The 27,803-nt window shown below is 41.7% G+C and overlaps 1 protein-coding gene across 1 annotated transcript in view; it reads left to right on the top strand.

The window, feature by feature from the left end:
• Positions 1–27,803, top strand: part of HECW1 (HECT, C2 and WW domain containing E3 ubiquitin protein ligase 1) — a gene marked incomplete at its 5' end in the record, with an annotated part of 190,958 nt that overhangs the window by 149,576 nt on the left and 13,579 nt on the right. The window contains 5 exons of the mRNA XM_082499170.1: positions 1,871–1,991; positions 3,384–3,497; positions 6,357–6,509; positions 24,287–24,385; positions 25,777–25,906. Coding sequence (XP_082355296.1) covers positions 1,871–1,991; positions 3,384–3,497; positions 6,357–6,509; positions 24,287–24,385; positions 25,777–25,906 — 617 coding nt within the window. The remainder of the gene's footprint in view (positions 1–1,870; positions 1,992–3,383; positions 3,498–6,356; positions 6,510–24,286; positions 24,386–25,776; positions 25,907–27,803) is intronic.

The raw sequence follows: 27,803 nt of genomic DNA, 5'->3' as shown, positions 1-27,803 counted from the left end.
CTGACATGGAAACACATTAATGTTATGTGACAGGAGCAAAGAGCAGCTTCCAAATCAAAGGTGTATTGCAATACTTCCAGTGCTCCTGTAAAGTTCAGTCTCCTCCACTTGGTATTCCAAAGACTTCTCTTCTTCCCAAGACTCATCTGCTTTAAGACCTGAGGGGATCATCTTGATCATCTAGTCTGACCTCCCGTGTTGAGCCCATTAACTTAGGTTTGACAGGAAACATATTTTCCAGAAAGACATGCTATCTGAGAAGGTTATTTCCAGCTGTGGTATGTCTCTGTAGTTATTGTTTATGCTATAGAAATTTGAGGAGCTAATGTCTCCCTTTTGCCAAGATATACAACCCCCACTGCAGTCTCACTGCACGGCTGTGTGCAGTGGCCATTTTGAGAGAATCGACAGAAATGTGATCTAAAGAAATCCATTTTTGGCTGAGCGTTTTAAATGTTCATTTAAATTATCTGGTTTCAAACATAATTAATGGACAAGAGACATTCAAATCTTGGATGTGGCTGTGGAAAATTGAAAAGTTTTTTGATGTGAAGAAGTTAAATGCTGAACCCTTGCCTATAGGAGGACAGTATTTTGTCAGAATGTCCTATTGTCATTAATGAGTTGGAACACCATTGTCAGTACAGTTCCCCTCCTCTACATCAGCATCGGGACAGATCAGAAACAAGTCTCCTGCAAGCCAAAATCCTAAATATTTGTTGAGAACGTGACTTTGGAGAATGTTAAAAGAACTGCACTGGTCTTTACCTGTTCTTGAGAAAACAGAAGGGCAAATATTCATTTTTGGCAACATACAGCCTGCTTACTTATTTCTGCCACTGGTTACCTAGCCTGTGAGAACACCCATTCTCTTATATCCCAGGGGAAAAAAAGTCTAACGGAAGAAGTGACTCTCTGTGCACTGCATGTAAATATATGCCTTTCTGTTCTACCAGCAGAGACAATTAGTAAAGTCCTTCCCTCCTGGCAACCACAATACTTTGTCCTCCCACTAAATGTGATATTCTTTTTTTTTTTTCCTTCCTGTGGAGGATTTTATGCCAGATTTCTCATAAAAGGGCTTGTTTTTATTGTCTTCTGTAATGAGATAGGGAAATGGGATTTTATGGATCCATTCTTTGACCCTTTACGGCATGGCACTTGTTCATACAAAAGGACTAATCAGCTACTTGGAGAAGGCAGGCTTCAAAACAAAACAGGTCCCAAATTGCTAAAAATCTGCTGTATGCGTGAATCATAATAGGAAAATGTAGCATTTCTTGCTGCCAGAAATCCTTCTCAATGCCACAAAAGGGGCTTGTGTTGATAGCTGGAAGTGTTTAATATACAGTCAGATTAACTCGGGGAAACCCAATTCCCAGCTTGGCTAGGGTGCTAGGCTCAAGTGAGAAGCGTTGCTTTGAGCTTTGGAGGTTTAATCCTGCCAAGTAAGGAGATCTCCTATACAGTGCAGAGGAGAGACATCTCTTAAAAGTGCAAAAGGGAAAGAAAACCTAAATACCATTGACCATGAGTGGGAGTTACACGTCAGTCCTCCTCACGCCTTTCCGATGCTTGAGTTTCCGTTCAGATCAATCACAGTTAAAGGCTGAGGCAGCACAAAGGCACACACAAGACAAGCTTAACAGTTCTTTTAGTGAAGAATATACAGCCCCTGGAAGTTGCAGTCACTCAATTATAGAAACTTACAACTCCATTAAGGCCAGGTAGAACAAAAATAATACCAAGTGCACTGTTAAAAGTTCCGAACACATTTGTTAGCCAGTTCTGTCTGGAAACATCAGCTGTATGATTTGGAAAAAAAATTAAAGCCCCTTACACTTTAAGATGCTGTTCATTTTCCCACCAGGACTGCAGCGAGCAAGTGCAAGAGCACCTTCTCCATACAGGAGGGACTTTGAAGCCAAGCTGCGCAATTTCTACCGAAAACTTGAAGCCAAAGGGTATGGGCAAGGTCCAGGTAAAATTAAGTGAGTATTATGACAAGTCACTCAAATAGTCTAACATGGTGTAGCTTTGTCTTTTGGCATTATCCATGAATGAAGACACTGATAGGGAATGGGAAACACACCAGAGATTGCACTTTGTACATGAACTACCAGGGCAAGATAAGATCTTAGTATATCCTGCTAAAGAGTGACCTTCAAGAGGCTTTTGTGTCTAAGTTTTATTTCTTACAGATTCATATTCTCTTAGACTCCCATTCCCTACCTATTTAACAAGGATGTTGGTATTCCTACCTATAATTTGCTAGTACGGAAATCAGCCATTCAGGCAAACCTCTGACAGACATTATTAACAGCTACATCATTGTAATGATGGAGTGACTCCAAATCCTTTGGATCTACCTATCAGTATAACTCAGAACCAGAGTATGACCCTACAGAAGTTAGCCTGTACGTACAGGTTTAACTTATAGTAGTTCTTTGTGTTGGTAGCCCTCCTGGACTAGAACTAGAGAGATTTCTGCCTCTCTTCACGTATTTTGGGGGATCTCTGTCACTTGGTTGTGGAGTTTTCTTTCCAGACATCTTGTTAGTTGGCTTATGAGTCTGTACCTACTTGTGCTTAATCTAGTTATCCAGCTTGGCCAAAGGACTATATGTTTCTAAGGTATTTCCTGGGCATCTGGTTGAATTTATGCATCAGGCTGGCTTTCTACCAAAACACATCTGTTGTGGGAAAAAAAAAAAAAAAGTATGAAACCAAACAATTTATTCCAGGCAAACATCATCATCAAAATGTTCTTACAGAGCCGGAGAGTCCTAGCCATTGGTTATCCCTTTTGGTGTCCTGCTAAGTGGGTCCAAGGCAGACATGAAATACATTTTAGAAGGCCTCTCTTAAAATATCCATGAACAAGAAGGATTTCTTGCACAGATGGTGTTTAAATGTACTATTCATTAAGTTGTTTTAGAGATTGGCAAGGGAGTGAGAGGTGTGTTGTATAAACAGAGGCTGATACTCCCTTTGGTTACCCTGCTACAGAAGCAGTAACTCCATGGAAGTTCACTGGATTAAATCCAGAAAGCTGTGACCTCATATACACAGGAAACTCACAGCCCCCCTCTGCGATACACATTTTTACATAGAGGGTGCTACAGAGAGTCTCAGCAGTAGAGCAACACTTTGAACTTAATCACGGCATTGTAAAGAAATTCGCCTTTGAGGCATAGAGAAAAGCCTAATGAAACAACTTGCTGAAAACCCATAACGGTCAAGTAGCATGCGCACCAGTAGATGCAAGTTTATTAAGTTCTCTGAGAATGAATGTCTCTCTTTACCAGCTCTTGTTTACCTTCAGCCTCACAGGCTCACACAAGACTCAATCGTTAGATCTCTATTTCTGCCTCCCTTTGCAGGTTAATTATACGACGTGACCACTTGCTGGAAGGCACCTTCAACCAGGTGATGGCATATTCACGCAAGGAGCTCCAGCGGAACAAACTCTACGTCACGTTTGTTGGCGAGGAAGGGTAGGGAACCACTAAATGCTATCAGTTTTGAAGTAGCTGTTATGTTGCAAAACACAGAGTTGACTAAGGCTGAGCCTCTCTTCTTATGTAATGTTTCTTTGGTTTTGTTTTACCTCTGAGTAAGTGATTCATCTTAATCAGCTCGAACATTTGTTAAAAATAACAAGAGCAATAATGCTTCATTTTCCTATAGCACCTTCCATCTAGATGTCTCAAAGTGACAATTTAAGTGGTTAGGCCATAAGTATTTTGACTGGCTGGAAGGCAAAACTGAACTACAGGCCCGTGTTTACACATTGAATCAGTCTCAGGACTGTAATTAGAGGCCAGACCTTTATCCCTATTGTTACTCAAACTCTTCAAAATGGATCTGGTTTTGCTTCATAAATTCTTGCTTTGCATGCCATCTAATGATCATTTGTTATCCATATGTGGACTTCTTGTTTCTGGTTGAAGTGAGAAACAGGAATGCTGTTTGGTCCTTACAGTTCAATTCACCCGGTTGGAAGCTGAAAGTAATAGAAGGCCTTCTTGAGAAGGCCTTTTCTCAAGGAGACTTTTTGCCAGCCTTACAATTCCTGAGCCATTCTTGTATGATTAAAGCCAGCCCCCGACCTTTTGTTTCCAAATCCGAACAGAACCTTTCAACACCACCCTGGCTCACCTCAAGAGCTGTGTTCTAAATGAGGCTTAATCCACATGCTTTTATAATGGAAAGACCATTGTGCATATTTCCAGTGTTCCATATAACAAAGGCTTGAAATCATATTTCAATATCTTTGCATATAAAATTTATTTAAAAAAAAAAAAACAACCAAAACCACACAGATAGGATTTCTGCTTCAAAGGTACCAGAACAGTAAGGCTCTGGGTCAGCTCTTGGGATGTCCAACAACTGCTGACACCATCTGCTCTGAGGTGGCATGTCAAGTGAAAAGCTGCTGCAGAGCTGAGTTTGTCTGGGGACATGTTAGGTCCAGTGGAAAACAGAAGTCGCCAATCTCAAGGAGAGTCCCTCAGTATCAGGGTTTTTCTTAACTCTTACTTTTTATACTCCGTGGATGCAGTGTTATTTAACAGAGGTCGTCTTTCACAGCTAGTTTTGCCTCTGGCTTGCAAGTAAAGTGTAAACATGCAGCATACCTCAGTTTGTGTTTTTGGAATAGCGTTCTAGTATGCTTACACTGGCCAAAGTCATGTTGCTTTCTCCACATCTCTAATAACTTTTACTGTGTGTGGCACAGTATCCTCAGGAGAAATTATAAACCAATTTGATTTGCAAATTCATTCAATCTTCACTGATTCATTTACATCTGAAGATACATTCCCCCAGGGTTTCTGCTGTTCAATGCTAATACAGGTTCTGCTGGAGGGACTCCAGGATACCAGTTCCCTACTGTAAAGAAGATTTGGTGCTGTACGGCCATGTGATGCTGTATGGGCACAGCTTCCCACACTTTTCAAAGCTAAAATGACATTGAAAATGAACTATGAAGGCTTTATGATGAGTTAATGTGTTGCCCAGAAATGCAATACCTAGTCTTTCCTTGGAGGTTTTTGGATATAGACAGGTGGTGTTTGTAGTTCTTTACTCCAGCCATCATCAGGCTCAGCCCAGTATTTTAATATCTATTGAACCAGATCTGTTACATGGTTAGCACTAGTAGTTCATGTGGGCTTATTACCCTCCCCTTTTGCTGTTGTGGCTTTAGTCTCACCACATGATCCTAGAATTAAAGCTGCTCAAAAAGAAAAGTACTGAATCTCCAGATGTAAAACAGAGGAGGATGGGCCAGCCTGCCCTTTATCATCTTTCTAGTTGCACAAATCAATCATTCAACCCCTTGTGGTTACGCTTCCATAACTTCAAACATAACACAGAGCATTCTAATCCAGCTGCAGAATTTTCCACTTACTTTACATTTGTTAAGTAGAAGGAATAGTGCCCACCTCAGAAAATCTTTTGGCACACGTGATATATGGCTACATATCATTTGTTCGTGTTGCTACATGTAGATTTAGTGTAGATTGAAAAACCTATCTACCATTATTAGAGGATGATCTGTTTTTAATAAATCCATCACAGTTGAGTTTAATGCATTCATGAAGCTTTTTTGGTGGGGTTTTTTTTCAAGTTGAGATAATTGGAACCAGCTTGATTTAAAAGTTGAGTTAAAAAAAAAAAAAAAAACAACAGGGAATAAAGGTGACTCTCTACAGAGCAAAGTCGTGCAACAGCAAAGTGCAGCTTAAGGTGTACCACATGGATTTGAAACCATCAGAAAAGTAGAAGAGCTTGGATGGAACAACTGAGGAATTGCCATTCTATCTTAAGAGACACAGTTCTGCTGGGACTTGGTCTTGTTCAGCATTGACCTTTAGGTTATACCAATAGCTAAGAAAGCATGCTTGGGGCTAGATTGTATCTTTGGTTACATCTCAGTGTAGGAGAGTAAGAGCAATTTCTGCTTCAGTCTGGGCTGTGAATCCAGGTGTTCACAAGCAGTTCAAGCCCACTCACTAAAAAGCCAGCCCTCTGCTAGCCAGCCACCAGCCAAGGCAAGGCTGAGCTTTGTACCTCTGATTTACTAAGCCTTTGGAACAAAGGAAAAAAAAACTACTTAAGGAATGTGTCTGAGTTATGATTCCTCCCAGATCAACCTGGATGCTGGTGAAGTTTCACCATCGTGACTTGTTTAGGGCTCAGAATCAAGTTTTCAGAAGGGAGATACACCATGTTAGAAACACTTGACTGCACAGGGGTACGGGTTAGACAGCAGCCAATGTTGGCAAAGCCCAGGGAAATTCACTGAAATGGGGATGAGCCTCATTTTATCTTTTTTACCTTTTCCTTTCCAGGTTGGACTACAGTGGCCCCTCCCGAGAATTCTTCTTCCTTCTGTCTCAGGAGCTCTTCAATCCCTATTACGGGCTGTTTGAGTATTCAGCCAACGACACTTACACTGTACAGATCAGCCCCATGTCTGCCTTTGTTGAAAATCACCTGGAATGGTAAGGTGCAGAATTGAACAATCCTTTTAGAGCAGTACAGAAATGGAAATGCAAAGCACAAAAGCTGCCAGTTTAGACTAGACTACATACAAATATCATTGCTTCTCCTGGGAAGAAGTGGGAAGTAGGTTGGGAGAAGAAAGAGAGGGAGTAAGTGTAAATACAACAACAGGCTCTGAAAAAGGAGTTGTGATGAGGTCCTGCTATTAAAATGTCCCACTCGCATTACTTAGAACTTGATGTTTGTGTACTTCTGTGTGAGTGTGAAAAGGACAGGGAGATGAGCTCTTATTAATCCTCCTCTCCTTGGTCCCTGTCTAAGAGTAGCAAGTGTGGTCTTTCTGTACATCAAGCAGCATTGTGTTTGGAAACTATACAGTGTTCTCCAAGAGGCTCATTGCTGCTCTGTACCTACTACAGGCCTTAAAAAAGACACAGTGAAGGTAGTTCCCTGTTTCTCCCCGACAGACTGTCCCTGCTCATGTGCGGCAAGGCCATCAGAGCAGGCAGGTACTTTGCCTTACCAAGTATGTGTGCAAACAGACAAATTGTTGATCTTGTTTCTTTATCAAAAATTCTGAATGCGAATTGTGATCTTCTCATTTTTCTATCTGCCTCCAGATCTGTCCATCTTTGGGAGTTGTTTTCCCTTTGATAGTTTCAGATGTGGTTCAGTGAAGCATGGGCTGCCAGCCCTGGGCGTCGTTTGATCCCTTGTGGGATTTCATTGTGTCAAAGAAATACTGCCACATGGGTTTAGTCCTATGATGTTTTTCTTTGTCTAACCAATTTCACTGGCTCCTCTCAGAGATCCTTTTTTAAAATGGAAGGCAGTTCATGGCCCTTTAAAATTGCAAATAGCACATGCCCTTCTATTCTGGTAAACAGGTCCTCCTTTGCTTTGGCTTTCAGTGGGCAGGAGGTCAAGAATTAAATGGTTATATCATCACTTCTATTAAGGTTGCAGTGGAAAAAAGGGTTGCTGCTGGGACCTAGCATGGTCTCTGAAGTTTTGTTTGTTTGTTTGTTTGTTTTTGCATTATCACTTCCAGCAGTGGAGCATTATGCTAACAATGATCCTTGCATTAGACTGTTTCTCTGCTGACACTGGCAGGAAGAGAGTGGCTTAGTTCTTACAGCTTGTCCAACTCCCACTGCAGTCCTAGTTTTCAAGAAGAAATTTAGTCTGTTCTTTGTTTGGCTTAACAGGCAGCATAGATAAACTTTTGATTTAGGAGGCTGTATTTGTGAACATACATTTTGATTTCAGGGCACAAGACTGCTTAGGCAGGTGCAAACCCAAGATCATTCTGCCCACACTGTGAACAAACTGGATGCGGGCTTCTTTCTCCAGAAATGGTGTTGCCATGTTATCTCAGTAGTGTTTGAAATAGGCCCTGACTCTTATCTGTTATAAATACTGTTGTTGCGAAGAGTTCAGCTACAGTTTTGTTCCGATAAATTCTGCTGAAAAAAAGTATACTTTGTTTGATCCCCTCATTTTGTTCGTCTGTTCATTGGGAGATTTCAGCATGGAAGAGGAAGATTTTTAAAGGTATCCTGAGCACATAGAACAGCAGAAAGACACCTAATGTGATTCTCTATAGCAGTTACTATTTGACTCAGAAACCAGTAGCAGTTAGACATTTAGGATACTATTTCTCCAACTCCACGTACCTGTACAGGCTTCTTGTATAATTGCTATTTGGGCTTTGGGCATTTTTGGTTTTATTGTTTTGGGACACAGAAATTAAGTTACTTGGCCTGCAGAAGGAAATAAAAGCTCTGGACAAAGAGGTTTGTACATTAAGTAGTGTAAACAGGGCAAGATTGCAGAACCCAAGGGAAAGATAAGCAATCCAGTAAGCGCTTGGTAATACTTCTTGAACCTGTTATGGAAGTAACTGGCTGAGACCAGCAGTTTATAATTAGCCTGATAGGTTTCATGATTGGTTTGTTAGATATCTAAACATTCTAAATGTTTTTATGCTGTCTTTGTCGACTGATCTCAGCTATTCATGTGTAACCCTATAGTACTGTATTCAGAAGTCTGTGCAGCCAGCTAAGATGGGATTTGGACCAAGCTTTTTAAAACGCAAAAGAGTTCAATTCTCCCATAAAGGCTTTATAGACTAACTTCTCTGAGGGCGCTGTGCTAACTTGCTTGTCATTATTTGTTCATGAGGAATGGGGTTTTCTGAAGTTCTCGGTCTTTCTCCAACTTTGTTCTCATCAAAGTCAGGGCTAAAACTTCTGTTTCTCAGATTTACTTGTTGATATGATTCCAACAGAGCCGCCTCCCTCTAACATGCAAGAAATAAAGATTATTTTCCAGTTCCCAAATCTGTTATGAGACATCAGTTAATGCAGATGGATGAATCAGTTTTGAGTGTCCCAGGGTCAGAGAAAATTAATATTCATAGTCTTTTCAAAGCTTGTCAGTCAGGAAAACCATACAACCACAATTGGTTTAGATTTGCAGATTTCTTGAACCGTATGTCTTTTGCTGCTGTGGGGCTTATCATCTATGTGGAACCTACCCTTGACGTGTTTTTCTGTATAGTAATTCTGCAAGACCTATCCAGACACAGCTATATTAAGAAAAAGGGCTAGCAAAAAAAATCCCTCAAAATTGTTTTACATTTTCTCTTCCTTAAGCGAACAGTGGTGAGTTTGACATAAATACAACAAAATCCAAAGATGTGAAGTTGTGTTCATATTGGCAGAATTGAGAAATACACTGCTCTTTTCCCCTGGCCTAAAAGTTACAGTTCTGCCCCTGTTCATGGTTTATTTCATGCTTTGCTCTTTGTACAAACAGCATTCCGAGTCCAAAATGAGCACATCAAAGCACAGAGTAGTTGTATGTGTGCCAAGTTAAGAAAGAGACATAATGACTGGAAAATATTTCTCATTTATGGAGAAACTGAGATTTAACACCTTTCCTGCAAGCTTCCATTGAACAAGACTTTTTCCTTCAGTTAACATATGTGCCTGCTGAACACACAAAATACAAGATATCGCACATTTTCAAACTTAAAAAAAAAATTTAAATCCCCCTGTATCTGAAGGGACACAGTTGTATCTCTCTAGAGCTAAGAAGTTTGATGATACACATTTTTATCTGCATGCCATAGGATGTACCCAAAGCTCATGGCCAGAAGAGCTGCTTTTAATCCATGCCAATAATGAGCCATTCTATCTGATCTAGGTGATGTATCTAGCTCTTTGCGTGGATATTTGAAAACATATTCTAAAATGCTGTTTACACCCCCTCATAAGGTAGTTTGCCCTTCTCAACGTAAGTGGGCAAAATATGGTGGCAGCTGCTGTGTATTATTTAAGTGAAAAGAATATGGTTTAGCCCAGAAATAATATTATTGTCTTTGCTCTACTCTGAAGTAGGGTGAGTGACTGAAGAATCCTTCTCGGGTTTTGCTCAATATGCTGGGAGACAGAGTAGTGAGGAATATTAAATGTTTCTATCGCAACCTCACGCAAAGTTAGAGGTGTAATATTCAGTACAGCTCCGTAATACTGAGTTCTTGCATACTAATAAATGGCTCCCTGTAGCTTGCCACGTTAGCTTCTCACTTTCCTCCCTGCCGACAGTCCTTTGAAAGATTTTGGCCTGACTTTCAGTTCCTTGCAGCATTGAAGCACTGAGGTCCAGGATGCCCAATATTACAGGATATAGAGAGAACCCAGTGAAAAAGGTTTCTGTCTCCGATTTGAATACCTAAGGTTTGATTGGATATTGTAGTTCTCGTTTTCACCAAAAATAAATAAATAAATAAAAGGTTGGATGGGTAAATCAGCCCTGAGAGAGAAAAAATCCTGACGCATGATAGATGTTGGAAATGTGTTTCTAAATTCTGGGAACGAAACATGTAGTTCCAGAGTTTGCGTAGTCTCAAACCTTCGCGTGGGTCACAGATTACTCTCCCTGTCTTCTTCATGGTGCATTTTCGAGAGGTCTAGAAAATTGCTAGTGTCAGTTCACTGCATCTCATTCACTCTGTATTGTAATAGAATGATTTGTCTAACGATGCTGTGGTACACTGTGGTCTTTCTCAGGTCTTCATTTTGTCTGTAGTTTTCCATAGTATTTCCCTACTCAGCTCTAGCTAAGCAAAATGGCAAATTGGATGTTTGTTTCTGTGATGATTTCTGTTATCATTTTCACCAAACCTGCAGAGTATCAACTCTGTGCTGTTTCATTGTTCATATGGCTACCAATTTCAGATGTTCATGATTTGGTTGTCATCATAATGCCACGTAAGAAGTTCTACTTCTTAGAATAAAGGAATTCTCAGTGTTTTCTTGTGAACTTTCCCTCCTTGCTGTGAGTACTCAATCTGATAGTGAAAACAAAAGTTCTGTTGTCTTTTTAGTTCGCAAAACACTGTGTTCACAAACTGCTGTCGAGTGGAAATCCAGTCTCTCTTTTTTACGTCTGCCGAGTGGGCCGGAGTTTTCCTTTACAGCAGTCCTGTCCCCAGGAGTAATCCAGTAAAATAATGTAATGCACCCTCCTTTGAGAGACAGCGCTGTACTCATGGCACGGTCATCTACACCAGACTTTTTGTCCCCAGATCACTTGCCTGGTCTTTTATCTGACTCGCCCCGGCAATCCTTTTCACATCATCTAATTCTGAATTTTTAGTTCATTGCATCTTTGTAAATGTAGAACCACAGCCAGAAATGGGAAAAGAAGCCCAGTTTCTTCATAGAAGACCAGATGGCCTAGACAGATAAAATCATTCACAGACATTCATTTGGAGATCTGAGAGATGCTAACTTGAAACATCTTTTTCTGTGTTTTCATAGCAAATTAATGACAGCTTGTTTTTTTAACAATTAGGCATTTGCGGACCTTGCTGTGACATTTATGCAGCCAGAGAGCAGTACCCCAGTGTCACAGTTATCTTAGAGGTATTTACAGCTTGCTAATCGTACTTAGCATTCTGTATCCATCTCACAAAAGTCCTGTTGTGTTTTTTTTGTGTTTCTTTAAATGAAATTTAATACGTTTACTTAGCGGAACATTATTAGAAAGTTGAAGACTTGCGAGTGAAATGTTTTTGTGCAGAACCCTACTGAAGACCACAAAGACGATGATATATTCAGACCCAGTGGCCCAGAAGCTGTAGCTTGATTCCTGGCTGCAATGTCCTGATGGACTCCATTAACTTAATGCTCATTAAGAACTGCTTTGGGGCAGGAGTTTCTTCACTCGGTACCCACAGTTAGCCTTTCTTTCTGCTCTCCATTACCCCTCGTATTCTAGTCCATGCTGCTGAAGAGAGTCAGATGGAAAACTTGCATGTATTTCTACACTGTATTCAGATGCAGGCCTGTTGCACCCACTCTCCATGCAGACACGAACTCCCTTTCCCTGTGCTCCAAACCAACTGCCGTGGTTACTGCAGCACTGAGCTGAGAAAATATATGCTGCCTCCCATCAGGGCTGATTACTTCAGGCTTGGCGCTGCCTCGGTTGCTTTTACGTGCTCTGGCAAGCTTGGCACATGGGTAGAGCAAGCTCCTTTTGCCTACGCGGTGCTGTGTGGGTATACCCCCAGCCAAACTCTGACCTTCTATTTTATTTGTTTCATGTAAATGAGAAACCACATAGCCATCACTATCCGTCTCAGGCATGCCAAAGAATGCAGGGTGTTGGTTTTCCCATTTTTTTGTTTTAATAAACCCAAGAAGAACCAGGAATGTTGCAACCTCAGTTGTCTTTTCTCCTTAGAGAGCTTGCCTGATTTTCTTAACCCAGTTTCCTTAGGAGTTGTGCCTTGTGCAGTTGCCCTCCCTATCCATCAGACGGTTTCCCGATCAGTTTGAGACCTATTTGGCAGGAAGGTAAACATCTCAAAGATACTAATTTCCTAAAAGCTTTGCAAAACTTGTGGCTGGGTAAAAGATAGATATGCTTCAGTGAGGGCAGGCTGGTGAGCTCAACAGTTAATCTGCTCCGTTTGGCCTCTCAACCGGCCAGTTAGCAATGGGCGAGCTGACAGGTCCCTCACAGGCGCAAACGGTGAACCAGCTATATCATCTTGCTCGGTAGCTTGAGGATGTGAGGGAGAGCTGTGACAGCTCAGGGGAGGCAGAAGGGAGGAACTGGAGATACGCCAAGGTGTGGGAAGCGCTAGCAGAGATGTGTAGGAGGAACTGGAGCTATTGCAGTGTGGTAGTGTAGGGTCATCGGGGACAGATCTATAGGAGACAAAGCTCCATTAATCCTGCTACATGGAGAATGAGTTATTTCAATTAAAGTCTTTTTAAAGAAAGTGACAAATTGCCTCATGACCTAATGGGTTGTATTCAGATGCTGACCAGCTCATTTAGGCACATTCTGTGGCTCTTTATAGAAACAGTGGAGAAATGTAGTCACAGCATCTAAGCAGGAGGTCCGCAAACAGCCATTGCTCCTCTCCACTGACTGAAAGTAGCTCTGGGGAATATGTAGCCCAAATTACTCATTTATCTCTTTAACTTCAATGTTTCAACTGTTGTGGCAGGCAACCTACATATGGCCCAACACCTGTTTTATTATGGGAGTCAGAAACACTGAATTTGGTTTGGGGCTCAAACGGGCCAGTTGTATAGGTCTGTGTTTGGGGGAGGAATGAATTTAGAAGACCAATTTGGCAGCCATCTTGAAGGGACCTGTTTATGCTAAATGCTGAAAAATCATCCTCTTAAAAATCAGATCAAATATAGCACCGAAGAGTGGGCATCCAGCAACATCCAGTTGTATCTGAAATTTAGATGATGACCTCTTTGCCTCAGTTTCCATCTGAAGAGATTTCCTAGTGTGTAATCAACTTGAAATGCATTTGATGTATACTAATGCTCTGAACTACTTTGAAATTCTCAGATGAAAGACGCCATAGAACACCAAAGCATTTAATGTTACATTACACTATAAATTTTAATTACTAGCAATATCTTACTTTAAATAAATTATGTTTGCATGAGAAATTTTCAAGCACTATTGTAAATCTTCTGGACAAGTGTAATATTGAAATAAATGTGCAGCTGAAATCGTTTTATAAGACTTTTTCACTATGTGGAAAGGGTATGTTACTGAAATGCTTTCTTGCTGCTGCACTGTGATCTCACTCAGTGCCTTCTGTACTTAAGTAAACTTTGATTTTCCTAATAAGTTTGATGTATGACTATATCACGTAAAGCCTGCCTCAACATCCGGTTAATTATTTATTAAGGGTCAGGAGGAATTGTAAGATTAAAGGCAAAGCAAAGCGAAGGAGAAAAAAAACATTCTCCCTAACTGAGCTTCTACAGCAACCATTTTTTAAAAAAAAGTTTCTGCTTTATATTTACCTTATTCTTGTCTTTCTTTCTCTTACTGGAGGATTTTTTTCAAGTTCTTTTGAGGATCTGAATGGTGATATAAAATAAGTTGAAAGAAGAGTCTCTCTTCTTTCTTCCATTTCCCTTCTCTCAATCTCGTATTTTCTAGCACTGCTTCCATAATTACAGTTTGGTTTGAGGGAAAGGCGGGTGTTCTGTTTTGCTGTGTTTTTATAAAAGTCTTTTTTTTTTTTTTTTTTTTCCTCCCCCTCGCTTAAGGCTATTTAGTCTTTTGCAACATTGCGGATTAAATTTGCCCAGAGATGGGAGGCTTCACATGAAAATCTCTGTAGTGTCTCCACCTTGCGTGTGGTAGAGGAGAAAAGGGTAAAATCCACACTGTCTCCGAGCGCGTGGGCCTGGAGGGAAACATCAGGGTGGGCAGCGATTGTGTGTTTATTTGCTGTGGCGAAAAACTCCCAGGCAGTGATGAATGTCCTCATATCTCTTGTTCCAGCCGCACTGGAATGGCAGGGCTGAGCTGTCACTATGAAGTATCGCTCAGACGTCTTTGCCCCTCCTTGTTTCTCACTGCATTTTATTCAGACTTTGGGGAGGTAAAGAAAAGTCAGTTAGAGCAGGTGCAGAAATTCCCAAGCTAACCTTTTCTATTAGGAAACACAATTCAGGCATCAAAAGAAAGACTGCTTGCAGAGCAGAATTGTTTTCAGTAAATCACCCAAATTCATTTTGGATATTTTTGAGTAGAAAAGGCATTTCTTTTTCTGTAGGCCTCTCCCTGGGATATTTTGAAAGTTAGAAAATTCATTTCTCCACTGAAAATTATGATTCATTTCAGTATGTTACATTAAAATGCAGAAAAATGAAAGATTAAAGTTTCAATTGATCTGATGTGAATGTATTTAAAGGGAGAAGGGCAATGTTAAGTTTGTCAGTTTGCCCCAACTTGGGACAGGAGTATTTTTTAAAATCTCAATAAAATTATGGAGGATGAGAAAAATTCTGACCTTTCTATGAAGAAAAATGTATTTAATAACAGGAATACAGAACCCTAAATTCAGTGTCTTGTGTCTGATTGAAGGAAGCTTTTTACATTGTGACTCATGACTTGCATTCTGGAAAAGACGGACTAGAAACTGAAATGAATTAATTTTATTGGGAAGATTCACAAAGGAAAAGTAAAAAATTTTCTTGGACTTCCGAACAGCAATGCAAAGGTCCAGGTCTGCTGCATTCTGCATGTTCCCAGGAGACGATCGGAGCTCTCGATTTGCAGTGGTATTAATAAAAGTTGGAGGTGTTCAGTGGTTTGCAAAACAAGACCTAAAATAGACGTTTAAACAACTGGTGGTATGTCTGAATTTTAGCACACAGATTTCCGAGTTTACTCGGTTGAGATACCTCATCCCGAGAGGCAGGGATCGTTAGCTGAATTGCAGCACAGTGCAAACCCAAGCATAGGGCTTCTTGACCAGGGGTGCTAAGTCCACACGGCTCTGCGCTGCGGAAGACCTGTTTGCAGTTTGCTCAAGGATATCTACATCGTGCTTCACCACAGAGCGTAAACATTCCTGGGTGCTTACCTGTGAGCTCATGATGAGCAGTCTCTCTCGTGCTTAAATACCCCAGACAGGCTGGAAAGGATGTGCCTCGTTTGACTGAGAATAAGTCAGTTGTTGCGGCTTCAGTGTTCGTAGTTAGCCATTGAAGGAAAATGTGCAGTCACTTGGCTTGTGCTTTTATGGCCCTCTTGGCTGGCAGATGACTCAATCTATGGATTTTCCCCTGTAGCTTGACTAGTTTGTTTCAACACATGGCAAAGCTATGGAAAGCAAACATAAATCATGCAATGTATAAAACTTTACTAATTCGTAGGTTTACAAAGTGTGTCCCTCCCCCAGCTTTTCCAAAAGGTTTGACTGAGAAATCGAAATCTCTCAAAATGCTCTTCTGCTGGCTTAAAAAAACAACCCATATGCATCAGACCGAGTTAGTCCATAAGGAGCTGATCATCAACAAGAGCTGATTCACAAAATTGCATATCGTTTTATAGAAGGTAAGAAAGTAAAAAATGTCAAATAGACTAAACAACTAAAATAGAGCTGGGACTTAGAGGACTGTGATTCCATTGCTGTCTCTACCACTTGTTTTCTGGATAACGTGAGATAAGTAATTTTACTTTTATACTTAAGTTTTGTCATTTGTCAAATGAAATATTGGCACTGATCTCCTCTGGAAGGTGCTTTGAAATCTGCCAGTCAAAAATACAGCCCAGAATCTGGGAATCACAAAATGTAAAGGTTTGTAGTCTTCTAGCCAGTAGTTCACACCTCAGTCTGCATCTCCTCTGCAGAAGCTAAACCCTGCAAGCAGCCCGGTTTCTGATGAAGGTTAGTCATGTTTGTGCTGCCATGTTTTGCCAGGGGTTCTCCCAGAGGAGGATGGTTGTATGTTATGTCCATGAGGCTGATAACTCTGCAAGCAGAGACAGCCACTCCAGCACTCGGCCACACGCTTCCTCTCCTCCTCCAAAACACTGCATTCGTGGAACTTCTTTGTTATTGGTAAAATGATGCATAGCACAGATTTCTTGTTATAGAGAGACCATCTGCTTTATTAGCCTCCTTATTAGTTTAAAGACAGAACTGGAAATCAATTCTCCGTTTCCTGTGCCTGGAGTCTCTGGTGCTCAGACAACCCATGACACCAAGGCTGGCCTGCCTGCGATGACTCCAGGCAGTGGAAGTCCCAGAGCCGGATTTTCTCAGTTCTGTATCTGCAGTAATAACCTCTGACACTGCTCAGCTAATGTGCAAGGAGCCAACGTGGGCCTTATTATCTTGGACGCAGCGATGTGCAAATGCAGCTGTAACTGTTTCTCTGTGTATTTACCTGGAGCCACTGTGTGCTTGACCTAAGGAGTCCGCCCAAAAACAGCTGTTTGATAGATTGTGTTTAGAGAAACCTGAGGGGATGCTGTGAATTTCTCTTATCTACGTTATCTTTGCCCCTCATTTTTCTGCATAAAGCACAATAGCCTGCAGCTTTCCTGATAAAAGCATGCATTTTTCTCTGTGGCACAATTAGTCTTTTAACCTTTTCCTGACAGTTCTTTTGTGGTGGGTATAGCCATGATATACTGAAGATGAAAAGACATTTTTGGGTGAAAATGCAACATAGCTATGTTTAGAGACAAGGGAAAGACACGAAGGATTTGATGAGGTTAAATAAAGAAGCAATAAGGTTTGTATTATCTCATTGTTTTTCAGTTACTGGTAAATCGAGCTTGAGGACTGGTTTGAGGTTTAGTTGCTAATTCAGGGTACATAAGCTCCAGAGATTTAGGACATGGATAGTTCACATTTCCATCATGTGTAAGCAATAGCTCTTTTTCATGTGGTTACTCTTTAGTACTGAGAAACAAAAACGTTGTGTTACATTTGCAGATAGATCCAGAAAATAAAAGTAGGGCAAGCACTCATTGGAGTGTCAGTATGACGCTGGCATTTTGCAGCAGAAAATATATGCACAATTTAGCAATAAACTGAGAGGGTTGACTCACATAAAGACGTTCATCATACGAAACTCAGGTGCCCAACAAAAAAGTGAAAATATCTGAAGGAAGGCTGGCAAGAGAAGGCTCGCTCCTGTAGATCTTCATCTGAAGAGAATTACCAGTTTGAAGCCTAATGGATTTTTTTTTGCACCAGGTTGCTTTTCTCTCTGAAAAATCACTTTTCATCCTTTTTTTCTTTTCCTGTTTAATTTCAGTTCTTGGGTGATGTGCATGTATTTCACACATCTCTGAACACCCTCTTTGTATTTTATGACAATCTGCAAGCAGGCCTGCTGGACTCTTCCACTTTCCATACACTTTACAATCGGGGCTACTTAAGAAACGCCAGTGCTTTCTTAAATAAGTGTTACAAATTTGCTTTAAAATATAATTAAATCTCATAAGTTTTACAGGAATAGTTAGACAGAGTATTACCAAATAGGGACTCATGGAACACGCTGTTTCATCTTTCCATGCCTGAACAAAATGCCTTGGCTCCGAGTAGAACGTATCCTCTATTAAGTCCCAATAACACTTGCAGGGGCTGCAGGGGTAAATCCCTGTACTCTATAACTATTTAACATCCATCGGTTTCCAGGCTGGAAATCTGCACAAACAGTTGCTCCATGTCAGCACTCCTAAATGTTTCCTTTCAGTTTTAATTTGGAAAATGGACTGAAATTGAAGCTTGTCTGACAGAATTTTCCATGGTTTCATAGTGAGGAAGTATGGAGATTCCCCTTAAAATCTCAGTAACTGTCTGAAAACCTGGAATAAATTTTGACCGTATATGAGATAAGATGCATTTCAGTATTTGGAACATAACTCAAAGGAGATTAAAAAGAAAACAACAACAAAAGTTGGTCAGGTGGGTCATTACCATTCCTTCAGAAGAAGTGTGTGGGGATCCAGAGTAAGTTCTCAGGTGGGATGCCAGTGTGGTTAGGTATCAGAAGAGGTAGGATAAATCCTCAGCGCCCAACATTGGAAGATGCTGCATATAGGTGACCCAACATTATATCTTTGTATCTCTCAGAATTCTTCATGTTAGAGATGGATATAAGAAAAGAAAACAAGCCAACAGTAATCTTAGTACTCCTTATATTGGAATTCTCCTCCAGGACTAATTTAGGAATTATTTTACCTTTTCTCTTTAATGTGCTGAGAGCTTTGTGGACTTTTGTCTCCTGGCCTTTGTAAGAGCCATTCCTTTCATATTAATGACACATGAGCTCATCAGATTCCTGAACTGAAGAGGCATCGTGCTGGAATGCCACAGTGTCCACCTCTGAGCCTGCAGATATGCAGAGCAAATTTGCCACAACACCAAATGACACGGTGGCAAAGAGGCGGTCTGCAAAGTTTGCAGATGCAAGTCGGATAAACAGAACGGCGTTAGCTATCCCAGCCTGCATGGCTAACCTTCCTGACAATAAATCGCTTCACGTCATCACATTAGTCCATTCAAACGTTCTGTCATTTATGTGAGTAGGGGTTAAATATGCACACCAAAGAAAGGCATTTGTTAATGAAGGCTGATAGAGGTGTGGATTTGATCCGCTGCCAAGGTTTTGTAAAGATGATCTGATCCTGCTGCTAGGTTATTGCTCTGTAGATGTAGCTCATTACAGGACATGTTGATCATGTCCTGCACTGAGCCAACACAAGGATACGTGCTAGTGGCATATAGACACACACCTCTGGTGCATATGCCTCATGAGGTTCCCCAAGTCCAAGTGCAGGGTCCTGCACCTGGGTCAGGGCAACCCCTGGTATCAATACAGGCTGGGGGATGAAGACATTGAGAGCAGACCTGCCAAGAAGGACTTGGGGTACTGGTAGATGAAAAGCTGGATACGAGCCAACAATGTGCGCTCGCAGCCCAGAAGGCCAACTGTATCCTGGGCTGCAACAAAAGAAGCGTGGCCAGCTGGTCGAGGGAGGTAATTCTGCCCCTCTGCTCCTCTCTGGTGAGAACACACCTGGATTACTGTGTCCACCTCTGGGGCCCTCAGTACAAGAAAGACATGGACCTGTTGGAGCAGGTCCAGAGGAGGGCCACAAAGATGATCAGAGGGCTGGAGCACCTCTCCTGTGAAGACAGGCTGAGAGAGTTGGGGTTGTTCAGCCTGGAGAAGAGAAGGCTCTGGGGAGACCTTATTGCAGGCTTCCAGTACTTAAAGGGGGCTTATAAGAAAGATGGTGACAGACTTTTTAGCAGGGCCTGTTGCAGTGGGACAAGGGGTAATGGTTTGAAACTAAAAGAGGGTAGATTTAGACTAGATATAAGGAAAAAAAATTTTCTGTGAGGGTGGTGAAACCCTGGAACATGTTGCCTAGAGAGGTGGTAGATGCCCCATCCCTAGAAACATCCAAGGTCAGGTTGGATAGGGCTCTGAGCAACCTGATCTAGTTGAAGATGTTGCAGGGGATTTGGACTGGGTGACCTTTAAAGGTCCCTTCCAACCCAAACTATTCTATGAAAACAAGCTGTACCAGAACCTCTGGAACCCATGATGCCTGCTTTTCTACAAATTTGGGTTTCATGACTGAATTCTCTGTTGTCTAATAAGATGCATGTTCAGAGTGAAGCCTTTCCCATGACTGGGCCCTTCTAAATACTTTTCCATTTTTAGATTCTCTGGTATCTAATAACAGTTGAGATTAGGTCCAATCTCTCCCACTGTGGGAGGACTAATAGGGTCTCCAGCTGCATCCACCTGCCAAATATCATTCTCCCTTAGAATAGCTGCCAAGGGCAGAAATCCTGCACCACAGTGCAGCGTCATTTGTTCAGCTTGTCTTTTAGGTGGCCAGAAGTTCACCTGCACAATTAAAGAGTTAAAAGCTTTAAAAACTGGAGCAACAGGATGTGTAAATTTGTCTTACAGATGAAAGCTAGTTTTCAGTAGTCTCATGAAAGGAAAATGACATTTTCAAATTTGATGTGAACCGTATTATATTCGTCTCTCTTGAGCCCTTCTTTGAATATTTTTTCATAAGCTACTGCATCAAGAAGGGCACGCTTAAACCCAGCTGATGTGTTTGAGTGAGATAAGGTTTGCAAGATTTTCAATCTTTTTAATCCCATCAGGTGCTTCCTTTATTTAGGATTTAAAGTTTCTCATACAATAGCCAATTTAACCCACAAGGCATGGTTACCAAAGCATCCCCTATAGAATGATAAAAACCATTCTTCCCCTGTACACCTAGATTACAGTTTTGTCGAGGTACATCATTCTCCATCTAAATCCAAGGAAGGGCTGTCGTATAAAGTAAACCTGCGTTAGTTCAACCAGTTAAGAGTGCGCCCTGTAACAAAGGGTCATTATGGGTCCTGCCTTACTCTGCTGCTATATGATAAAGACCAGAGTAAATTAAATTTCCTGTGACTCACCTGCAATTGGAGGAAAATTTATCGCTTAGTCGCTGCTACAGCATACGGATTTGTCTCTCCCTGTGTACACAGACGTGCAGTAAGTACGCAGAGAGTCCCACTGAGGAGAACGAGCCTGTTGTTTTGCAACAGGCTGTTGTGGAAACAGGCTGTTTCGGGGGCACCTGCAGCCTCCAGAGGCAAAAGGGAGTGAGCTGGGTAGTGTGGAAACTTCTGCAAATGGGTCAAATAGTAGTGTTGTTAAAAGCCAGAAAGCAGGTGCATACAATGTCCTTTTTTGAGTGGACGAACGGTGTCAATAGGCAGGCAAACCAGAACAGCTCTCCTGCTCATTAATTCTGTCTCTCATTCCACCATTTCCTGTTCATTAACTCCCTCCTGCATTTCCCCTCTCTGCTGGAGAACATTACTCAGACTCAATCATTGTCTCCAAAAGGGAAGGGTGTTGAAAGAAAGGGCCAGAGCAAGACCTCGCATTCCCCACGTCTCCCAAGCTATCTTTCCTGCTAGAAAGAAGTCAAACAAGTGTTTTACACTTCCTTGGAAGACAAATGTAAGTCAGGTTTAAGGAAGGTATGTGCCCTCCAGCCAGGATTTACCTTTGTGCTGCTTATTCTGTCAAGAAAACTTGTTTTTTTCTGATGGGACTGTCTCACCCACCTCTGAATCTCACCTGTGCTCTAAATCCTTCAGGATGAAATAATCACAAAAGTCTGGTTTTGTTTTACCTGGCTCTTGTAAGGAGGGCAGTTTGTTTCTTGTTGCTTTTTTGTAAGTTTTGTATATTTTAAGTGGGACTCTTAGGCTTGGTTGATTGTGGTGGCAGCTTGATGGACCACACAGACACACATGCAGATAGACTGTGTAGTTGTCCTCTGAGGACAGTAGCAAATGCCTCCCTTTTGATGGGTATCCATTGACTTACTACAGTCCATGTTTCTCAGTGCAGTTCTGGACCACAGGGGTGTCACCTGTGGTCCCAGGCTCTGTCCAGAACAGACAAGGGGCTAGAGGACCTTCTTTTACATCACTCCTCAGATCAGAGACTCGGGGATAGTGAGCCTCTGCAGAGAAACCAAAGCTGCGTGCAGGGGAGGAAGGGTTTGTGGGATGGAGAGCTCACATGCTTTGGCCACAAAGCGCTGTGTCTGCTGGGGTGATGTGGACCTGCCAAGAAATACAGTCTGCAACGTAGCTTTTTTATCCATTGTATTGACAGGCACCAGGAATGGCAATGTCTTGTTAATTGTTTCATCTGCTTTATCCAGACCAGTTAGTACCAGATTTGTTCTCCTACACAGTACCGTTGCAAGGGCTGTGGAACCACAGTCAGGCCCACGGTTTGAGGGAGCCCTGCTGTGTCCCAGAGGGCTGCAAGTGAAAGGCCAGACTGAAGGACCACACAACATAGAGTTGCTCTGCCCCACATTTGCTTAGACTGACCCATCGGACTTAGTCCTTTCACACAGAAACACTGCCTGTGACCTTTGGGTGGTTTGATACAGCTCTGCCATAAGGCATTGATTCAAATGAAACTTGCCATTAATGGCTACCATAACACGTGCCTGTGATTGTAAACACCTTGATGTAGGTGCACTACCCTTTCACTTCAGCTTTGCATGAATGCCCTCAAAGCTATGTGGAGGTACAGAAGTGATACAAGCAGCAAGAAGAAAACCGACGCTGTTCACACATTCAAGCGATTTCTTAGCAGAAACAGCACTCCCAAAGCCGTGAGACTTTTCTTGGTGATTTACTTCCAGCTTTACTTTATTCCAAATTTACTCCTGCCCGCCCAGCCCTGCACAGTTGAGTAGCCATGGGATGAGCGTTGTGGTGAGGAACACCCAGCGCTCATAGGATTTTCATTCAGCGTTCGCTTTCAAAATGTATAGGGATGGACGGGGGAGGGGGGTGGTGAAGAACAAAACCAAAAAAGCCGACATGCGCTATTTAGGACAAACGGACTCGATTATAGATCCTGAAGGTGCTATAAAACTGATGGATTACAGGCTCAGTATTTCTGGGGTTTGAGCTGTCTGGCTTCCACTGTACTTTCATTGTGTCAGCTCCCCCTCTTTTCATTGCTTTTTGCTGGAAACATTGCACTGCAGCACAAGTGAAGTGAAGCAGGTCCTAACTAGACCCAACAGCTGCATTTTGTTGCTGCTGTGGAAACAGCTGTAAGGAGGTAATATAATCACTCTTCTGTTACCAGTCAGCTGCATATCATAAGCACCTTTCTTGGATGCAGGGGACCCGGAGGCAGCTCCTGTGGTGATGTAAATGCTAATTGGGCCCACAGCATGCTATTTTGTGCCCCATTTGACATACTAAGCACTTGTTGTTCTGTCCCACGAGCATAAAGTTGACTGAACAGATATTCTGTGCTGCTTTTATTACGATGAGACTCATGTTTCATTCATATGCAGGAGGGGTCTTTGCACTGGTTCCTGTAGCGGAAGGAATGGTTTCTTGGCTTTTTGATCTGTTTCTCATCTTTTGTGCAATAAAACTTTACTGTGATGTCAGTCAGCTCAGGCTTGGAGTGCTCATACTTGGGATGTTGGATTTTTTCTTTTCCTTCTTCACAAATAAGTAAGTTTTGGATGGGTGATGGGGGTTGTTTTTACAAAAAACAAACTCACCGGGACTCACACCAGTTCTGTATTTTTCTGCCTAAGATTACTGATGGAAAACCAGATTTGGTGGAATAATATCTAATAAGTCATAGAAGAAATCACTGAAAGAAAAATTTAACAGCTTATCATCACAGGTCATAGATTGTAATGGACGAGGCACTATTTGAGTGTGCTTGGAGCGGGACTAGAGGTTGTTATTCTCAGAAAACAGAAACAAACACAAAAGTATGTAAATAGTGAAGACAGCTGAGCATTAGCGTTAAGAAAGTGGTCTGGGGCCAGCTTGCCTGAGCTTTAGATACTGATTTTAATATGTATTCTTGGTCACAACAGTTAACTTGTTTGAACTTTAGTTTCCCCCCATAAAGTCAACTCGCAACCCTTTTAAAGTACTTTAAAGCCCCAGCTTGGAAAGTGTTGTAACCAGTCAGAAACTGGATATACTGATTCACCAAAGATCCTTTGCAGCTGTTTTGATAGTATGTTTTCTGCTGAGGTGAGGTGGAGTATTACAGTATTTCACTGCCTAAATATTGCATTTGATGGAGTCAGTCTGTATCAGAATATTCAACTAAAGGTCACAGAAGGTGAGTCTTCAGAGTGTTTATTGGTTTGGCACAGAAGAGCTGCACATACGGGTACTGTAAGAGATGGATCAAGAAGATCCATTATTGATCAGAGGTGCGAGGGGTGGTGTTAGGTATCTGCTCGGAAAAAAAGAAATAACTGAATGAATGTAAGAAACTAAGTCAGAAACAACGGTTGCTCTCTGCGTAAGTTTGTGTTTAATGTCTCTAGTTATCCTTCATTTGCTCTGTATTTTATATCCCAGGTTCAGGTTCAGCGGTCGTATTCTTGGCCTTGCTCTCATCCATCAGTACCTTCTTGATGCTTTCTTCACAAGGCCGTTCTACAAAGCACTACTAAGGCTGTAAGTATGAGCATGCAGCCGTGCAGAAACTGTGCAGAAACAGTGATCCTGCAGCGAGTTCTGCAGGGACTCAGACCCTCGTGGAGCTGCCTCGAGCGCTCTGACCTTCAAGTCCTTTCTGCTGTTGGTTGGTTGGTCTGTGATAGAAAACAAACGTGTTTTAAATTTTTCTTTACTTTCTCCAAGAACTTGCCCTTCATAAACACTATGTTGATAAAAATGCATGATAAGTGTGACATTTAGGAAAGTACTGACCCATAATTCCAGAGTTTACTACTGATGAAAAGTTACCAAAGCAATTAAAATGATACATGGAAGACTGCAAAGCATCTTTGATGGAACAAAACAACAACAAAAAAAAACATTAAGAAAAATACATCATTTCTCATGCCTCACTGGTGGAGTAGGTTTTCATTTTAAACACCACTCAGATGAATTAGGAATGCTAATGTAGATATAAACAGTGAATGTTTCGTATTGGTCTTCAACTGTCTTTTACACTAGTAAGCAGAAGCTACCAGTAATATATTACTTTCAATGTCAAGTTTATAAGGTTAACTTTAATTGACAATCTGTCCCTCCTTAATTAACAGACTGCAACAAGACAAGGTACATAAAATTTGTAGCAATAAGAAAAGCCATAAGTAGGAAGTCAAGACTGCAATCAAACAACGAAGAGCAGAATAAAGTTTAGCTGAAATAGTTTGATGATAGGATGATTCCAAATCAGCAAAGATACTTGTCTTAACAGTCCTTCAAGATCTTTAACTATATTTAATTTTATTTTTTTAACAATGACTATTGCTGGAGTCCCAGCGCTCATATCCGTATTGTATCTGAGCTAGTGTGGAAACAGCCTAAAACCCAGAGCGCTCCCTGCATCCTTATTGCCCCTTTAGGGGACTTGAAACCAGCTGCTCGTAACATCACCTGCCCTTTCAGCAAACAAGGCCGACTCCTTATTAGCAGAAATTTAGGCTGCCTGGTCTGCCTTATTGTCAGTCTTGTGTGCTCACCTTGAGGATGATAGATACATGGAAGCAGCCAGGCACAACATGGTGGGGCCCATCTGGACTGAAGGTAAGCTATGTGCTCTGAAGTGCGGGGCATCCTGAAGATTCACATAAAATCAAGTCCCAGGGGTGCCTTCCGACAGCAAATAGTGCAGGCAGCCAGCAGATTTGGCCTTGAGCCCAGCCCCGCAAAGCAGACGGTTGCAGAACTGCCTTAAGAGGGTCTGTGTAACAGGCCTTGATGTTAACAAAACCAAACGAACACCAGCTTGCACCTTGGGCATAAATTTGTTCACATTCTTAGTAGTAAGTCAGCCTGCCAGTAGTCGTGGGGTCATATACTCAGCCACGTGTTTTTTTTCCTTGCCTTGCCATCAGCCCATGTGATTTAAGCGACTTGGAGTACCTGGATGAAGAGTTCCATCAAAGCTTGCAGTGGATGAAGGATAATAACATCACAGATATCCTGGATCTCACCTTCACAGTGAACGAGGAGGTGTTTGGACAGGTGAGCACAGCTATGCAAAACATCTGAAAAGCAAATTTGAAGCTGACAAAGTTGAGCATGATGAACATCTTTCTGTCAGAACAGATCCTTTAGCCTTTCAATAACATTTTCTTCTCCTACCTTCTGGTTTTTTTCAAGCCACCTGTTTCAATGCAGATGTTTATTCTTAGGGTGTATAATATAAAATACCAGCCCCCCTACAGGCTTATTGAGCCACACACTGATGAGCATGAGGAATTCTCTGAAGTGGAGTGCAGCTCTTCTCTCCAGGGTGTAGTTCACACAGATGTGGCATTCGGTGAATGCAAGCAATGTAACTTAAAGCTGATGTGACTGAAAGGAATTGGGGGTTAGGAGGGAAGAAAAACATTTGGCAGGTGGTACAAGACCTGGCAACTCTCACCATGATTTCATCTGATATCTCTCTGTTAGATTCTCTGTTTCTTACTTACCTTGCACCTGCTTAACAACTTGGTATGTACATCCATTTATTATGCTTTCTACCACTCAGCTCTACCTTAGTCAGACAATTCTCTTTAACCTCACTCATCTGGATAACTGTAGCCTTAAATAGGGCGCAACCCTGGCTTAAGTGCAGACTGACAACCAGAACAAGTGTTTCCTGTAGGATTCTTTGGCTTGTGCTGAAGCCCTGGTGCTCTTTGCTGTTGTAACCCATGCTAGATTATAACTGTCTCTGGAAAACCTTGAGGGCACCCAAAGAAATATTCAGACCAAGATTAAGGACCTCCAAGGAGAGACTGAAAACTAGAGAGACTGAAGAACCAAGCTCACCAAGTACTGCAGAAGCTCAAGGGATGGAATTTCACTTGTGTAAGGAGCAGATACACAGTGTCAGAGAGGTCAGGTGGAAACGAAGAGAGTGGCTCTTAGCCCCCTAAAATAAAGTTGACCGGAGGAGTTTGCACAGAGCTAGGGGAGAGTTAAAATAGTTAGGGGGGAGAAATTCTGGCTCTGAAAGTAAAACGGCCGCTCCACTATAAGTTGAAAGTAACAGAAAGCAAGCAAGACTTCGGGGGATGTTTTCAAAACTGAATTTAGTCTGCTTATAGTACAAGGTCATGATGGATGAGCAGAGTCAAGGGTTGATGAAATGAAAAGGATAGGGCAGAAGAATTGAAGTGAGAAGCCTCTGTAGGAAAGGTAACACTGTTTTTCCACAGACTTAAATGCAGGGTTTTTTCATGGGCTTTGAGCTGAGATCTTGCATGACATTCAATTGACAGTACAGTGTTTTCCCTGGAAGGTATGGCTATATGAGATTAATACACAAAGACAGACAGAAACATACAGACATATTCACGAAGGCAGATAAGACAAGTTTGTATTTACATTGAAAGACTACAAAGATGAATAAGAATCTCAGCCTGAATTGCCCCGATGCATCTGAAGGTAACATTTGGCACACTAATTACTTGTTATGCTCTCCCCAAAGAAAAGAGCTAGACAATTACATAGGAGTCTGTTGTGGAAGATAAGAGATGGCTCCAAAGAGACCAGAAAAAAATCACAATCTGTTGTAGATACTGTGATATGAAAGCAAAAGAACACTACAAGCCAGATTTTTATGCCAGTTCACACGTTGTCTAGTACTTTATTTCATATGTACTAGACACTAACCTTGCTAGATCTAGTGATGGGGGGGAAAAATGGTTCTTGCTGTGAATTACGACTGCCAGAATACGAGAGTCCTAAACGAAAGTGCAGTTTTCCCCCTTCTGAAATTTGCTAAGTGCTGACAGCAAAATAACGAAGAAATCGCAATCACATTTTATGCTCACAGATGGATCCCAGTTGGAAATTCTTATATGCCAAGAGTATCTGACCACTTAAATGCCATCTGAGCATTGCTTTGCTGGATACATGTGCAAGTGGA

Source organism: Vanellus vanellus (assembly GCF_965231255.1).
Source record: "Vanellus vanellus genome assembly, chromosome: 2".
NCBI classification, from domain to species: domain Eukaryota; kingdom Metazoa; phylum Chordata; class Aves; order Charadriiformes; family Charadriidae; genus Vanellus; species Vanellus vanellus.
This window is presented reverse-complemented; position numbering and strand designations above follow the sequence as displayed.